This window comes from Dasypus novemcinctus, chromosome 2 (assembly GCF_030445035.2).
Source record: "Dasypus novemcinctus isolate mDasNov1 chromosome 2, mDasNov1.1.hap2, whole genome shotgun sequence".
Taxonomy (NCBI): Eukaryota; Metazoa; Chordata; class Mammalia; order Cingulata; family Dasypodidae; genus Dasypus; species Dasypus novemcinctus.
In genome coordinates, this window is record NC_080674.1 from 183,513,233 (window position 1) to 183,531,436 (window position 18,204).

Consider the following 18,204-nt stretch of genomic DNA (forward strand, 5'->3'; position numbering starts at 1 on the left):
TTTCTCTGTAGTAGCCCTTGTCGACTGCCCGGCCTACTGATTAATATGTGTGCATATACATGTGTGAGAATAGGTACGTATTTGCATAGACAGATTCTATATATACATTTTTTTGTTTATCTTGTTTGTTGTCCGTCTCTTCTATAGTCATTCATGTAAACTTCCCAAGGGCAGGGGTTTTCAATTTTGTTTACTGCTCTTTCCCTAGAGCCTGGCCCATACTAGACACTCAAGGAAAATCTGTTGAATGAATGAATGTGCCAGTATATTAACCACAGAAAATACACACACACACACACACACACACACACACACACACACACAGAGCTTCTAAAGGATGAATTAAAAATAAATATTTGCTTCCACGTTTAGGAGATGGCCCTGCTCACTCTGTGGGGGATGTAGACCTCTCTTTGGAAACTACTCCTATGGATGATGGGGAGCCACTGAAAGGTCTTAAGCTGGACAGTTATGCAGTGAAAGGAATGTTTTAGCAAAATTAATCTGTAGTGATTGTGGATAGATCTAAAGAGAAGCAAGAAGGTCTTGAACCTGTCAGCACTTAGCCAGGTGAGCCTGATGCATTTTGGTGCTAACAGTGGGACGCTGGAAAGGAAAACATCCACAAAAGAAAGAGAGGCTTGGGAAACGGACTTTGGCCCAGTGGTTAGGGCGTCCGTCTACCACATGGGAGGTCCGCGGTTCAAACCCCGGGCCTCCTTGACCAGTGTGGAGCTGGCCATGCGCAGCGCTGATGCGCGCAAGGAGTGCCGTGCCACCCAAGGGTGTCCCCCGCGTGGGGGAGCCCCACGTGCAAGGAGTGCGCCCGTGAGGAAAGCCGCCCAGCGTGAAAAGAAAGAGCAGCCTGCCCAGGAATGGCACCGCCCACACTTCCCGTGCCGCTGACGACAACAGAAGCGGACAAAGAAACAAGACGCAGCAAATAGACACCAAGAACAGACAAACAGGGGAGGAGGGGGAATTAAATAAATAAATAAATCTTTAAAAAAAAAAAAAAAAAAAAAGAAAGAGAGGCTTCAGAGGACAAATCCAGAGCATTTGGTTACTGAATGTGAGGGTGAGGGGAGGAATGAACAAAAAGATGACAGATTTGGAGTGGTTGTGACTCGAGTGGTTGAGCGCCTGCCTCTCACGGGAAGTCCTGGGGTTCGGTTCCCCTGTGCCTCCTGGAAAAAAACAACAACAAGCAAACAAATGAAAAAAAAAAACCAACTCAGGGAAGCTGATGTGGCTTGGGGTTGAGCATCAGCTTCCCACATACAAGGTCCTGGGTTCAATCTCTGGCCCCAGTACCTCAAAAAATATATAAAAGACAGGTTTGAGGGTGGGTTGGATGGCTGGAAATGGCAGAGCCTCATCCGGAGAGGAAATTTAGGAGAACATGATGTATGGGATGAGAATACCGAAATTCTGTTTTAGAGATTGAAATTGAGCTGATTAGAGATCCAACTTTAACTTTTTTTAAACAGGAATGGAGATGGTAAGAGGTCAAGACCAGAGAGACATATTTTTAGAAATACACTGTTACTGCATTGCAGAAAATACTGCCAGAGTGGTTACTTGGATGTCAAAACTAATTGTCACAGTGTCCTTTTCCGTTTAAATTCGGATAGGTTTGGATTGGACATCTGGGCTGTGACAGCGATACCCATCACTTTAAATATGAATGTTTTATTACTTACTTAAACTTCTACCAAGAGCACCCCAGGGCACATTGCAGTCTGCCGGGTGTTGGAACAGATTCAGATCCATTTTCTTGGTGCACAATCCATGTCAGTTTGAAAGCTTGGGAAGGGGGACTTAAACCATTCTCCAGTATCTCAACAGTTGTTAGTTATCTAATAATGTCTGCTTTTTTTTTTTTTTAGAGTTATTATCACCATGTTGGTGACCTGTTCAGTTTGCTGCTATCTCTTGTAAGTATATTGTCTCTCTCTCCCTGTCCCGCTTTTTTTTTTTTTTGTAATCTCTTATAAGTAATTTTTTTTTAACTTCCTAAACTAATAAACTGTTATTCTTGGTAGTAAAAATGTGTGTAATTGGAAATTAAATCAGTAGCGCATGAGTGTTGTGAACTTTGCCCTTTTGTTTCATTTGACCATGTCTCTCATGTAATATCTAGAAATAATATCCTAAAACTGAAAATATTACACTTTTCCTGTGTTCAGTATATTTACATAAGAACTATACAGATGCTCTGTCATCTTGCAGCTTGTATAAGTGCAATTTATTTGGCACAAATTTAATACTTATAATTAGCTGGAGATTATAATTGTACTACTTCATATTTTTCTACTCATTTTACTTAAATATCACACTGTAATGCCAATAAAGCCATTCTTTATTATGACTTTTATTTATTCTGATTAGCAGAAGGCAAGCTAGAATTATAATCAGTAGCATATAGACAGTTTTTTTAGCAGCTTGTCTATAAATTCTATCAATGTATGGTAGTAATTAGCATTTTAAAAAATAGATTATATAGTTTATATAAACTGTTGACTCAAAACTATTTTAGGATATGTAAGGTAATTCCTTTCTTCAACATAATTCTGTTTATCCTCATGAGTGCCAGAAATGGCAGAACTGCAGTTGAACTATTTTAAAGACTTTCCCAGCTTTTATTTATCTTCTCCTCTTCTTTGAAAAAGTCGAGCTCCAGGGAGAAAACTGAGTGTGACTCAATCCATGGAGAGAGTAATCAGTTCAAAATATTCAAAGAATCTTGAGATTTCCTTTTTTTTTTTTTTAATTGAGATAAAGTTCACATAAGATAAATTCATCCTATTAGGGATTTATTTTTAACTGATGCAGTGATTCTTTTTTCTTAAAGAGAAAGTATTTTCTTAAAGAGAAAGTATTGTTATTAGCCAAACCATTGTTTAGAACCACATAAGGTAGGCAGCTGCAATCAACTCTGAGATGGTACTTGCTGTGACTCTGAATCTGTGAAAGTCCTGTATCCTGGGCTTCTGCACTAAGGCTTTTCTTTTTTTTAAAGATTTATTTTTTATTTCTCTCCCCTTCCCACTCCTCCCCTCAGTTGTCTGCTCTCTGTGTCCATTCGCTGTGTGTTCTTCTGTGTTTGCTTGTATTCTTGTCAGTGGCACCGGGAATCTGTGTCTCTTTTTGTTGCATCATTTTGCTGCATCAGCTCTCCATGTGTGCGGCACCACTCCTGGGCAGGCTGCAGGCTTTTTTTTTTTTCGTTGGGGTGGTGGCTCTCCTTGCAGGCCACACTGCTTGTGCGTGGGGCTCCCCTACGCCGGGACACCCCTGCGTGGCATGGCACTCCTTGCGTGCATCAGCACTGTGCGTGGGCCAGCTCATCACATGGGACATGGGTCAGGAGGCCCTGGGTTTGAACCCTGGACCCCCTATATGGTAGGCAAATGGTCTATTCGATGAGCCAAATCCACTTCCCAGCACTAAGGCTTTTCAAAGAAGTTTGTGGAAATGAGCCAAATTCCAATTCTTGGCACAGATCAAAATCTGCCACTGATAAAGAGTGATTACCATGAGTTTTAACTACCTTGTCAATCGTTCATTCACTTAAGTGCAACTCTAGGTTTTTAAAGCTGGATCATAATATAGTACAAAAGTTTTGCAAAATTATGATAATGTTATTTTGCTTCCTCAAAACTAGGACTCATGATGAGATTTTCTATAATTTGCGTTTTTTTTTTCTTTTTTCTTTCTTTTCTGGTTATGGAGGTAGATAATGCTTTTTCAGGTGGGTAGCTCAGTCTCTAGAATGAAAGTTTGACAAGTAGTATATGGAGGGAATTCTTTTTTTTTTTTTTTTTTAAACTCTGAAGCACATTTTTTTTTTTATTGACTTTGTAACATGGAGGGAATTCTTAAACTAGTTGCATTCAGTTCTGAAGACTAAACAAGAGGAAATACACATATCATTGAGAATTCATAATTTTAGTGAGACTGATTGAACTCTGGCCTTTCCTACTGAAACTCTTGGGGAAATAGGAACAAGGGAACTCTTATCAATCCCAGAGCCAAGGAGTGGTCCTGTGATTGAAGAGGCCTTTTGTTACATTGCTTTGAAGATCTCTGCAGGGTGAGTGTTAAGTTTGCTGGTGGTATATTAAAATGAGACAATTATTGCACAGAGAAATGATTTGAGTTGAAACCAAGATGTTACAAATATGTTTTGTGGCATTTTGGTTTAATCCATTATCTTTGAAATTTAGTTAATATCCATGCTCTTCTCTTTAAAACAATAACAGAAAACCTTTCCATGCAGTCTCATTGCCTTTTATTTTCATTTTAAAGTATAAAATGAAAACTTGGACTTGGTTGGAAATTATTACATTTTGGATCTTACTGACTCATTTGAGAACTATCCATGAACCCATACCTCCTGCTGTCTAGACTTTAGATCATTTTTTCCTCTGTCCCAAAGTGCTGTGAATGCTCCATTAACAGTCCTGTTGTTGTTTATTAATAAAGGTAGTACACAGTTATCCAACATTAAGTGCTTCTGGAGGCCATTTTATGGGGAAAATGAACTGATGGGTATTGACTTTATGAAATTATTTTTTCTTTTGTTTCTTTGAAACCTGAGTATCCCATTTAGCAAGACATCTGCTTGAAAAAACTTGGCTGCAATTCAGACCCCAAATATTTTACATACTTTATTCTACAAAGGGATGGGGTTATATAATAAAATTAATTTGAAATTCAAAGACTTCACTTTTTGGCACCAGTCAGTATGTTTTCATGAAAATGCCTCTTTTGAAGTAAGGCACACCCAAAGAGACTTTGTTTCCTAAACAAAGTCATGTTTTTAAATGTATTCATGGACTTTTCAATTGCCTTCTGCTTGTGGCAATTTTTTTCTTTTTCCAGTCCATTCTAGTTTAAGGTTTGATTCTGTGGAGAATAACTGGCTTGAACTTTGAATAAATCAGGATTTTTGCCAGTAGAAGCCAGTTTCTCTTAATAGATCAACACAGGAAAATCTAAAGGTAGTCTGGTTCTCTCCTTTAAAGTACAAGGTCATTTCTGTCCCTTAAGCATACAATCCTTTTGGTTAGTATTCCATACTCTCTCTCTTGGTCTTAGGTTAATAATTATTTTTTAAGGAGGTACCAGGGAATGAACCCAGGACCTTGTACATGCAAAACAGGTGCTCAACCACTGACTGAGCTACATTTGCTCTGCCTTAGATGAATTTCTTTTTAAGATTTTTAAATTTTATTTTATTTTTAATTTATGTCATCGTCCCCCCTCCCCCCTGATGGTTCTCTCATCTGTCTTCTCATTGTTTGCTTGCCTTCTCCAGAAGGCACTGGGAACTTAACCTGGGACCTCCCACATGGGAGGCAAGTGCCCAAGGGCCTGAGCCACATCGGCTCTCCGTGGGCTGCGGCATCTGCTGGCTTGAAACATCTGCTCGTTTAGGTGTCTGCTTGTCGTGGTGGGTCTGGCAACTAGCTCATTGCGGTGAGTACAGCATTTAGCTTATTGTGGCAGGATGCAGTGTCTAGCTCACTGAGGTGGGTGCAGGCATCTGCTCATCTTCTTTAGGAAGTACCGGAACCTGAACCTGGGACCGCCCATGTGTAAGCAGGTACCCAAATGGTTGAGCCACATCTTCTTCTCCTTAGGTTAATTTTTTTCTTTTTCTTTTCTTTTCTTTTTTTTTTTTTCTGTTTTAGGTTAATTTTTTTTATCACCCCCTCCTTGTGGCTTTTTTTTTTTTTTTTTTGGTGTGCTGTCTGCTCCCTGTGTCCATTCGCTGTACATTCTTCTGTCTGTATTTATTTATTTCCCCTCCCCCCTTGCAGCTTGCTTGCTTTCTGCTCTCTGTATCCATTCTCTGCGTGCTCTTCCGTGTTTTTGCTTGTCTCCCTTTTTTGTTGTGTCACCTTGCTGAGTTGGCTGTCTGCGGTGCCTGTGGGCCGGGCAGTGCTCCACAGTGCTTGTGGGCAAGCCCTGGCTTCATAAGGAGGCCCCTGGATGTGAACCTAGATGGGAGCCCAGCTGATCGAGCCACAGCCGCTTCCCTGTTTTAGGTTATTTATTTATTTAGTTAGTTAGTTTAAAGGATTTGTTTATTTATTTATCCCACCCTTCCCCCACCCTGCTGTTTTTGCTGTCTGTGTCCATTTGCTGTGTGATCTTCTGTATCTATTTCTCTTTTTATCTTCTCATTTCATTTTTTCTCCTCAAGGATTTACTGGGATTCAATCCTGGGGACCTCTGATGTGGAGAGAGGTTCCCTTTTAGCTGTGCCACCGCACATTCTGGTTTCTGCTGTGCTTCACCTTGACTCTCCCCTTTGTTTCTCTTTTGTTGTGTCATCATCTTGTTGTGTGACTCACTTGCGCGGGCACTGGCTCTCCACGCGGGCACTCACATGGGCACTGGCTTGCTGCGTGGGCACGCTTTCTCTTCTTTTTCACCAGGAGTCCCCAGGAATTGAACCCAGGTCCTCCCATATGGTAGGCGGAAGCCCTATCACTTGAGCCACATCTGCTTCCCTTAGGTTAATTTTTAATGTCAGTTATGTTGTAGTTTACCCAGACTCACAAAACTCACATCTTGAGAGTAAATTAGGAGTGTGGAGTTCTATTATGAAGATGCCTTTGCTTATTAGAAAATATGCTATATCTTTAGCACTTGACTGATTGTAAATCTTATCAGTGGAGTCATGTAGAAGAATAAATATTGACTAGGAGTCAAGAGACATAGGAGGAATAATACTTGACCTGATTATTCTGTGGGATGATTTTTATGAGTTTTTAACTAACATAGTGTATGTGAAAGCTTATAACAAAGGACAATAAAAGTATAAAGTAATGTTACCGTTATTTAAAAAAAAAATAAGTTATTTTAATTTGAAGAAATGTATTTACTTGTGAGCCCAGTTTGCTTACAAGGCTGTGTAGTAGGTCTTTTTCCAACCTTATTAGAATTCATTCATTGAACATATCTATTTAGAGCCTACTCTGCACCAGTCACGGATCTTGGCACAACAAAACAAAGTCCCCTGCCCTCTTTAGTGAGGGAAGACAGTGAACAAATAAGAGCCTGAGAGGCCCCCAGTCACTTCCCTCACAGGTCCCCTGAACCATTCCCAAACAGACTCCCCCATCCATTCATTCTTACAAGCCCCTATTCTGTTACTCCCAAAGAGAGTAACTCACCTCTGCAGTCCCTGAACGCTGCCCATCACACACGCCCCGCACAGCCGCCTCACTTGTCCAGGAATTTGCAGATACACACCCTCTGCCCTGCTGGCTTTTGTTTGGATCCTTCTGTGAGCCAGTTTGGGTCTAGGACATCATCACCTCCTAGGGACCCAGGTGCCTCACCTTGGGCTCCAGCCAGGCAGCCATGAGCTCGTTGGCTTCTGGGATACTCTTTACTGTAGCTTTTTTGTTTTTCAATTTAGACCTTTTTAAAGCTATGTATTTTTTTCTACATAAGTAAAGAGAATAGTATAATGAACCTCCATTTTGCCTGACACTCACCTTCAAAAATTACCCATTCTTGGCCAATCCTGTTTTAGCACCACACACTTCCTTCCCCCTTGCACCCCAGATTGTGAAGCAAATCTGTTCATCTGTAAATATTTCAGTATGTATCTCTAAAAAGATAATCATTCTTTTTAAAAGTATAACCGCAATATCATTCTCATACACAAAAAGTCTTAATTCCTGAATCTCATCAACTATCCTATCAGGCTTAAGTTTTCCTAATTTCATAATTTATTTCAAAGTTTGTTTGACTCAAGATCCAAATTAGTTGCAATTGGTTGGGGTCTTTTTAGTCTCTATAAGTTTCTTCTCCATATGTTTCTTTCTCTTTTTTTTTTCCTTGCAAATTTTTATAGGAAAAAAACTGGGTTGGGAGCAGATGTGGTTTGAGCAGTTGAGCACCTGCCTTCCACATGGGCAGTCCCAGATTCGGTTCTCTATGTCTTCTGAATAAACAAAAACAAACAACAAGCAAAACAAACAAAAAAACCAACTCAGGAAAGTGGATATGGCTCAGTTGTTGACCACCAGCTTCCCACATACTAGGTCCTAGGTTTAGTCCCCAGCCCCCAGTACCCCAAAACAAACAAACAAACAAAAAACCTGGGTTGTTTGCCCCCTCCTTTTCCAGTCTGGGCTTTGTTGATTTGTTGATGGTGTCCTCCTTTAAAACATGGTCCTCTTTTTCGATATTTCCTATAATTAGGTAATCATACCTAGAGGTAGACCAGATTCATGTTCAATTTTTTTGGCAAGTCTTTTCATAAATGATATTGAGTATTTCCATCAGGGATATATAATTTCTGACTTTTCTTTGTATTGTTCTTCATTTATTAGCTGGAGTACTTCTGTAAATATTTACTTCATTAGCTATTTGATTATCCACATAACTGAAAAACAGTTCATAAAGGAAATATAGGATAGGTGCTTGGTTTTCCCTTTATTCACAAGTTTTCAAAACAATGAATTAGTTCCCTAGCATCCTCCAGTGGGAACCAATGATTTTTGTTTTGTTTTAGTATCATTATGGTATCATGTAGTTAAACATATTTGATATACTTTAATGCAGTGTAATTAATATCCTAGTTAATATTCAAACTGTCGCATCTTTGCCAGTGGGAGCCTAGTCTAGTTGGCTCCTGAGTCAGTCCCTTTGACACAACTAGCCTGTGGTTGGTTTGGTCTTCTATTAGTTTGTTGTTAGCATTTGTCTTTACTTCTGGCTTTGATGCTCCTTCAGGATTGGAAATATATTTTATATAGGTGGAATGTTTGTTTCTGTGTAGATGGTAATTATTTTATTGTTTCTGCTATCTGATTTGGTGATGTCTGCTAATAAAAAGAAATTGATAATGGAAAGCAGTAGGTAACTCACTTTTGTTTCTCAAATATTAAGCTCTCCTGCCCTTAGTCCTTTCTGCTTCTGCATGGATAGCCAGAGAAAGCCATGTGTTGTTATTGCTAATCTGCTTATTCCTATTTTCTTTGTTGGGGTTTTTCTCAATTTATATTTCTTATTTATAGTTGTTTATTTACAATTTGCTATACTTCTTCATCTGGAATTAACCCACCAGCCATTTTATAGAACACCTACTTCATGCCATTTAGGGGCTATATGTTGGAGAACCAGATCTCTGCCCTCCTGGACCTAACAGTCTAGTGAGGGGAGTCATATGTTCAACTGATAAACAAGAACAGCAGAGTTCCTCTCGATTTGTAATAGGCAAGTGAGAAAATGCTTTAAGGGGCTGAACAAAGTAATGTGACAGAAAATAATGGGGGTGGTGGGAATGAGGAAGAGAGTTCTTCAGAGTCGTCATAGGAAACCTGTCTGAGAAGGACTCAGCCATGGGAAGAACTGGGCGCAGGCATTAAAGGCAAGGTTCTGTGCAGATACAAAGGTGCTGAGAGGTAAAGAGCTTGGAATGTCTGGGAAGGTGGTGCAAAGGAGTTTAAGAGGGAGGTGTAGAGAGTGGTGGGAGTTTGAGATTTAGGTAAGGCCCAGGTCATGTGGGATTTTATGGACCACAGTAAGAAGTTTAAATTTTATATGTTAAGTGAATAGAAAATCTTAAATATTTTTAATAAAGGAATGATTTGGTGGGATTTGTATATTTTAAAAGATCACCTTGGGGAAGCATATGTAGCTTAAATGATAAGGCCTCTGCTTATCATATGGGAGGACCCGGGTTTGATCCCTGGAGCCTCCTGTTGAAAAAGAAGAGGAAGCGTTCCCACGCAGCAAGCCGAGTGCCCGTGTGGGTGCCCGTGTGGTGAGCCAGTGCCCACACAAGTGAGTCACACAGCAAGATGATGACTCAACAGAAAGATGAAGGGGAGAGTCAGGGTGAAGCACAGCAGAGGCCAGGAACTGAGGTGGTTCTCCACATCAGAGGTCCCCAGGATTGAATCCCAGTGAATCATAGAGAAGAAAGATGAGAAGAGAAGACAAAAAGAGAATAGATACAGAAGATCACACAGCACATGGATACAGACAGCAAGAACAGCAGGGCTGGGGAGGGGTAAGGGAAGAAAAAAATAGTTTAAAAACAAGTTTATTAAAAAAATCACTCTGGGGAAAACGGACTTTGGCCCAGTGGTTAGGGCGTCCGTCTACCACATGGGAGGTCCGAGGTTCAAGCCCCGGGCCTCCTTGACCCGTGTGGAGCTGGCCCATGCGCAGTGCTGATGCGCGCAAGGAGTGCCCTGCTACACAGGGGTGTCCCCCGCGTAGGGGAGCCCCACGCGCAAGGAGTGCACCCGTAAGGAGAGCCGCCCAGCGCGAAGGAGGGAGCAGCCTGCCCAGGAATGGCGCCGCCCACACTTCCCGTGCCGCTGACAACAACGGAAGCGGACAAAGAAACAAGACGCAGCAAAAAGACACAGAAAACAGACAACCAGGGGAGGGGAGGGGAATTAAATAAAAAAAAAAAAAAATCACTCTGGCTGCTCTGTGGAGAATAGCCTGGAGGGAACAGTAGAAGCAAGGATACCAGTTAAGAGGTTGTTACATTCATTTAGGTGAGAAATGTTTATGATTCAGTCTGAGGTAATGGTAGTGAGGTTGAAGAGAGGTGCGCAGATTTGAGCGGTAATTTGGAGGTCTTACTGATGGATTGGATGTGGAAGAGATTAATGATGGCCCCCAGGTTTCTGGGTTGGGCCGTTACCTACGGCGGTGATGACTCGGGACTCAGCTGGGTATATGGGAAGATTGAGATGCCTGTGAGTCTTCCAAGAGAAGGTATCAAAAGGAAAATTGGATATGAGGAGAGATACTTGAGAATGTCAAGATAAACGAGAATGTCTATATTACTAAGGGAATGGCTCTCTATTGGAGCTGCTACTGGCATCTAGAGAGTAGAGACCTGGGATCCTGCTAAACATCCCATACTGCACAGAACAGTCCCCCACAACGAGATTTATGCAGCCCCAAATACCAGTAGTGCAGAGGTTGAGAAACCCTGACCTAAGGGAAGAGGTGAGAGAGAGAAGAAAGCATAGGGGCAAACCAGAACTCCAACATACAGATATCGTATAGATGAGAAAGAGTCAGAAAAGGGACACAGATGAAGAGTAACCAGAGATGTGAAAGAGGAGAGACAGTGTTTTAGTAGCCTAACTGGGAGAATGTTTCCGGAAGAAAACATGGTCACCTGTGGAGTGCCGCCCAGTTGTCAAGTAGAATGAGGATAGAAAGGGATACATTGGACATGTCAGCCTGAAGATCACTGTTGGGTTTGACACTAGTAGTCTCCATGGAGTGATAAAGTAATGGAAACAGAAATATAGATAACTCTCTGGGAAGCAGACTTGGCCCAGTGGTGAGGGTGTCCGTCTACCACATGGGAGGTCCGCGGTTCAAACCCCGGGCCTCCTTGACCCGTGTGGAGCTGGCCCATGCGCAGTGCTCATGCGTGCAAGGAGTGCCGTGCCACGCAGGGGTGTCCCCCGCTTAGGGGAGACCCACGTGCAAGGAGTGCGCCCCGTAAGGAGAGCCGTCCAGTGCAAAAGAAAGTGCAGCCTGCCCAGGAATGGCGCCGCCCACACGGAGAGCTGACACAAGATGACGCAACAAAAAGAAACACAGACTCCCGGTGCCGCTGATAAGGATAGAATCAGTGACAGAAGAACACACAGCGAGTGGACACAGAGAGCAGACAACTGGGGTGGGGGGGGAGAGAAATAAATTTTAAAAATACATATATAGATAACTCTGAAAAAGTCTTTCTGAAGGGAAAATAAGGAAATGGAGTAGTAGCTTATGGGGCAGAAACCAAGAACATGTTGCTATGGGAATGGGAATACAGGAGAGAGGGATATATTAGGAAAGTCTCAAAGGACAGGGGAACGGGGAATCTATGAGACACGAAGAGTTGGGCCATTGGTAGGCATTGGGGCACTTCATTGTAACATGGAAAAAGAAGATAGGTGCACATACAAGTTGCATGTAGATTTGGTCCTAGGAAGGAGTGACCATCTGTAGCCTCTGTTTCCTCAGGAAAGTAAGAGGCAAGGTTATCAGCTGAAAAAGGTGGGGGAGTGAGTAGCAGGGTTCTTAGAGAAAGAGTAAGACACTTGAGGACTAAGAAGAAGCTTTGAAGTAGATACAACCCCAGGTATTGGTTCTTCTGAGGGATAAAGAGACCCACGGGTTCTATGGTCATGGCAGATGGGGTTCACTGCCATGGCAGATGGCCCTTCTTTGGAGCTGGTGTTTCTACGTGATGGAATTGGACTCGGAGGGGATCTCTTCCCACAAGACTTGCATGCTACTTTATTGGAATTGTAGTTGGTGCTGGGTTTAAGATATATTTAGGGGATTTGAATCTCTGGACTGATAATATGACACCCAGGCCCAGAGCCTCAACAGACTTCAGCTCCTACACTTTGATTTATTGGACTTACCCCACTCAGCTAACATGGAGTTGAAGAAGGTCAACCACCACACCATGGAGCCTAGAGTGTCTACAACTGAAAGCAGGAGGAGTGCATCCAGTATCCATGTGGAATCTAAGCCCCCACTTGACATAGATGTGCAATGGACACAACCAATCCAATGTCCACAGAGAAAATGTGGAATGGGTGTGGGAAGGGTAGCCATAGTGGCTGCTGGGTTTGGGGAATGGGAGGAAGAGATGAGATGTGGAGGCATTTTCGGGACGTGGAGTTGTCCTGGGTGGTGCTTCACGGACAATTACAGGACATTGTAGACCCCCCCAGGGCCCACTGGATGGAACGGGGGAGAGTGTGGGCTATGATGTGGACCATTGACTACGGGGTGCAGTGATGTTCAGAGATGTACTTACTGGGTGCAATGGATGTGTCACGATGATGGGAGAGAGTGTTGCTGTGGGGGGAGTGGGGGGTGGGGGCGGTGGGGTTGATTGGGACCTCGTATTTTTTTAATGTAATTCATAAAAATAAATAATTTTAATTAAAAAAAAGAAGCAGCTTTGGAATAGTTGGGAGAGTGGAAGAATAAGCATGCTTATTAAAGAAACATTCATAGTGTCAGGCAGTATCAAATGCCCTTTGGAGATTAGTGATTGTGAATATATGTCAGCATTCTCAACCGTGGCTACACATGAGAACCCCCTGGGGAGTTTTGAAAAGATGCTGATGCTAGGCTGCACCGAGATAATGAATCATAAGTTCTAGAGGTGGGATGTGCAGGCTCCAGTAGTGGAAGGGTTTGAAAGAAAGGAAAATGTGGGAAGTTGAATCAGATGGTGAGATAAACAGAGCTGTCTGGGAATGGGTCATAATAGATGGTCATGGAGGTTTGGAATTCTGGAAGTAGTTGAGGTGAACAAAAATATGAGACATGTTGAATTTACTTTGTGTAGTCTGTTATTAGGTGAGAATTTAGATGTAGAGACTTTATACAGTAGCTTAGTGATAAAGAGGGTTTTAGCATTAGGCATGGCTACTTCTCAAGGCCAAAGAAAGCAGAATGGTAGGCAACACGCTTTTTTTTTCTTGTTGTCTTGTTTGTTTTCTGAATACAGACAACCAGTTGTTTCTGCACCAATTGTTGAAAAGACTTCTTTCTCCATTAAATTGCTTTGACTTCTTTGTTGAAAAGTATTTGACCATGTATGTGTGTCTATTTCTGGTTTATCTCTTCTGTTCATTGATCTCTTTGTCTAACTGTAAGGGAGTACTATTCTGTCTTGAATTTGGTAGGTTTTTATTGAAATCAGGAAATGTGAGTCCTCCATCTTTGTTCTTCAAGATCATTCGGCTATTCTAAAATAGCCATATAGACTTTATAATCAATTTGGCAGTTTCTTCAAAAAAGCCTGTTAAAGTTTTAATCAAGAAGTATATTTATGTAGTTTTTTGATGCTGATTTAATGAAATAGTTTTCTTAATTTCATTTCCCGTTTGTTTGAATGAATTGAATGTATTGGCAAAAAATTATTCATAATGATGATCCCTTATCCGTTTCAAGTCTGTGGGGTCTGTTGTGACGTTACTTCTTTACACCTTATTTGGTAATAACGTGTTCTTTTCCTTTTGTCTTGCTCAATCTTATTAGGGGCTTATCAATTTTATTCATCTTTTAAAAGAACCAAATGTAACATGGAACTGTGTAGTATAGTAAAACCACATGCGGAATATGAATATGGGAAAAATTGCATATATAGCTTTTTCTTTTAAGCTGAACAAATGTATGTTAATATTACAAAATGTTAATATCATTATGTTAAGTGAAAGAAACCAGACACAAAGTTCTACATATTGTATGATTCCATTTATACAAAATATAAATATAAATCACTTTATTAAAGGTGAAATTAGATCAGTGGCTATGTAGGGCTGGGGAAGGAATGCTAAGGGGTGTGGAGGTTTTCTTTTTAGCGTAATTAAAATGTCCCAAAATAGTTTATGGTGGTGAATGCACCATATTGTGATTATATTAATAGCCATTGATTATGTACTTTGGATAGATCATATGGTTTGTGACTATATCTCAATAAAAATTGCTTAGTAAATAAATAATAGTGCAAGAACAGCCAGTAATAGCAGCTATGTACTGCAGGGGAAACAAAGATGGAGAGGTAAAGAATTTTCTTGTTTGTCTGTTTTTTGTTTATTATTACTGTTATTGAAATGATGAAAATGCTCTAATAGTGATTGAAGTAATGAATGCACAGCTGTGTGTTTATACCAGATACCATTGATTGTACACTTTGAATGAATTGTATTCTTGATTTAATATGTATCAATAAATTTGATTTGTTTAAAAATCAAGTCCTTGCTTTTTTTTTTTTGAGGCACTGGGACCTCATATGAGGGAGGCCAGTGTACAAATCCTCTCCCAAGTTCTTGCCTTTTTTAAAAAAATAATATACTCTATTTTTTTTTAAAAGATAACTTAGATTACACAAATGTTACATTAAAAAAAAATGGGGGATTCCCATATGCCCTGCTCCGTAGCCCTCCCACATTTTTCCACATTAACAACATCCTTCATTAGTGTGGTGCATTTGTTACAATTGATGAACACATTTAGGAGCATTGCCATTAAGCATGGATTATAGTTTACATTGTCGTTTATACTCTCTCCCACACATTTTTGTAAGTTATTACAAGATATCTATGGCCTGTAATCTGTCATTGCAGTGTCATTCAGGATAATTCCTAAGTCCCAAAAATGCCCCCAAATTACACCTATTTTCCCTCTCCCTCCCCTCAGAACCTCCAGTGGCCACTACCTTCACATCAGTGATAAAAGTTCTTCCATTGTTAGAATCACAATATTTAGTAGAATAACAGTAAGTCCATCGTTCCTTCCGTAATCCTGAGGATTCTGCCCACTCCGCCTCTAATGGAGAGGGGGTTTAGATCCCATGGGGCAGATGGATGAGACTATCTTGTTTGCAGTTGCAGACTCTTTTGTTCCTTGGGATGGTCCAACATCAGGGTCATCTGGGAATCAGTTTCTGTTTATTCTTTTTTTTTCTTGACATTGATCACATTTCTTGTTTCTTTGCAAATCTATTTTTTATTGAATACTAGATATTGTAGATGGTCAAGATTCTCATTCCACTTTGTTCCTCTGAAAAGTGTTCAGTTTAGTTCTTGGAAACATTTAAATTATTTGCTGATCACCTTAAACTAGTGGAGGCTTGGTTTTACATTTTGTGGGGCAGATCTATTTCAGTTTTCACCTTAGATTGGGGTAAATTCTTAGTTAAGGTGTGGTCCCTCTGGGCTTTCAGTGGGAAGTCTGAGGAGTTTATTACCAAGCTCCTCTACTTCAAACCCCTAAATTATCTTTGCCCTATGGTAGGCAGTAGCTGAAATCTCTGCTTAGTCTTGTCAACCTTCCAGGTGGCGGTTTCACCAGTTCTTAGAGTTTCCCTGGTGCATGTACAGTTCAGGGGTCAGCCAAAGTACTAAGGAGAATTTATACACAGATTTTGGGGTTCCCCACTGTGGCACCCTCCTTTCTGAGATTTCCTTCTTAATTTCCAGATGTCTTGGCAGCTCTGATCAGCCTTTGACATCTCAAGTCCTTAAGATTACAGCTTTTCTGCTTGAATTCCAGCTTTCCTGACCCACAAGTGAACTGAGCTGTGTCTAAAGGGGAAAAGCCATATAAGGGTACCCTTGTGAGTTCCTACTTTCAAGGGTCAACTTCTTTGCAGTTTCTGAACACTCTCTAAAGCTATCAAATATCTGTATTTTGATATTTTGTTCAGCATTTATAGTTGCTCCCTGTAGAGTGAGTATGATATAAGCTACTCTTCTATTATCAGAACCAGAACATCATCCACTGACTTCATTTTTGGATTTTATGTTTTTCATTTTGATGTAAATTCTTTTTTTTTCTTGTACAGTTTTGGTCAGTCTTTATTTATTGTTGTCCCCTGCCTGTATTTTACTTCTTAGAACATAGTTAATTAAATTTATAGTCAATTTCTGATCATTACATTATTTGAGGTTCTCACAGGTCTGAGTTTGTTCTTTGTTCTTTTGGCCCCCTCTCACTCATGGTGCCTTGTTTCCTTATGTGTTATATTTTACTGTGATATATTCATTTTCCCTATAATCTTATGTGTATGACTTCTTTGGGACCTGGTATGAAGATGGGGCTCCTTTAGAAAGGATTTACATTGCTTCTGCCAGGTCTGAAGGCCATTATCAGTCTGGGGCTAATTAAATTCTTGATATGTGGATTTTTTTAGGTCATCCAGGTAATGTGGATGCAAACCTTCATGAAGGCCAATTCTCAATGGTAGTGTTTTTCTCCTTCCTTCTTAGTGCCTGGGTTTATTTTTCTAGCATTCTCCTTGAGGGGGTTCTATCTGATTTATCCTTACCTTGAGATATAGCCAGAATGCGTACCAGCTTTTTGGGTATGTATGTGAAACTTTTGTTAGGCTCTACTCTGGATGTGTTCTGAGCTTTGTTTCCTGTTTCCCAGGTCCTTTAAAGTCTAAAAACCAAAGCTCAAGTTCATCTGGTTTAGTGTATGCCCTTGTCTTAGTTTGACAAAGGCTGCCAGTGTAAAAGTACCAGTAATGTGTTGGCTTTTATAAAAGGGATTTATCTGGAGTAAAAGCTTCCAGATCTAAGGCTGTGAAAATGTTCCAATCAAAACACCATCAAAGATGTTTTCTCACCAAAGGTAGGCTGCTGGCAGGTCCTGAAGTCCTGCCATAAGGTGAGGCAAGATGGTAAGTCTGCTGGTCTTTTCTACTTTCTCCTTGAGCTGAGCTGTGAGCACTCAGGCATCACTCCCCGGGCTTAGTCTTCTTGAGCCTTTTGGGACTTCTCTGTCTTTCTGCAGCTGTGGGCAAATCTGGAGTCCTCTCTCTCACAGGGCAGGGTAAAGAAGGTGGCAGCTCCCTTTTTCTGTCTCTCTCTCTGTGTTCTTAGTTTATGTAAGACCCAGCAAGAGAGTGGAGACCCAACCTGGGTCATGCCTCCCTGATGTAGCTCATGAATTCATTTAAGATGTTTTTATTTTATCCAGGATATTTGGCTATTTATAGTAGAAGGGAAATCTAGGTACTTGGCCCTACATTATTACCTGCTATATGGAAACATTAATTTTCTTGTCTGATTTTATAGTTCTTTTCCTTTATAATTTGGTAAATAAAAGAATTGTTATAGACTTGGAGCTGGAAGCCATGGTAAAGAAAGTGGGTCTTGTAATATGGAGAGAAGAAACGAAAGATGCCAACTTAAGGACTGGCAAAATAAATAAATCATGCTACTGAGGTGGTGAAAGGATCATAGTAGAGATCGGGTTGGCATTAATGAAAAACAAGTTTGTGCCTTCTCATCTGAGGCTTGGGTCTGTATTAGTCAGCCAGATGGGTGCTGATGCAAAATACCAGAAATTGATTGGTTTTTATAAAGGGTATTTATTTGGAGTAGGAGCTTACAGATACCAGGCCATAAAGCATAAATTACTTCCCTCACCAAAGTCACATGTTGGAGCAAGATGGCTGCTGAGGGTTCAAGCTTCTTGGATTCCTCTGGGCTCAGCTCCTGTTTTCTCCACAAGGTCAGCTGTAGACTATGAGGTTCTCTAGGCTTTGCCTCTCTCCACAAGGTCAGCTGGAGACTTATTGGGCAAACGGCTCTGTCTCTTTCCCTGGGTCTCCTGCTTAAGACTTCAGCATCAAACACCAACATCCAAACTCTAACATTAAGAACC

The 18,204-nt window shown here is 40.9% G+C and overlaps 1 protein-coding gene across 1 annotated transcript in view; it reads left to right on the forward strand.

Annotated features, from left to right (window-relative positions):
• Window positions 1–18,204, forward strand: part of ATP6V0E1 (ATPase H+ transporting V0 subunit e1) — a 36,226-nt gene that overhangs the window by 4,237 nt on the left and 13,785 nt on the right. The window contains exon 2 of the mRNA XM_071211056.1: window positions 1,890–1,937. Within this exon, the coding sequence (XP_071067157.1) occupies window positions 1,890–1,937 (48 nt within the window). The remainder of the gene's footprint in view (window positions 1–1,889; window positions 1,938–18,204) is intronic.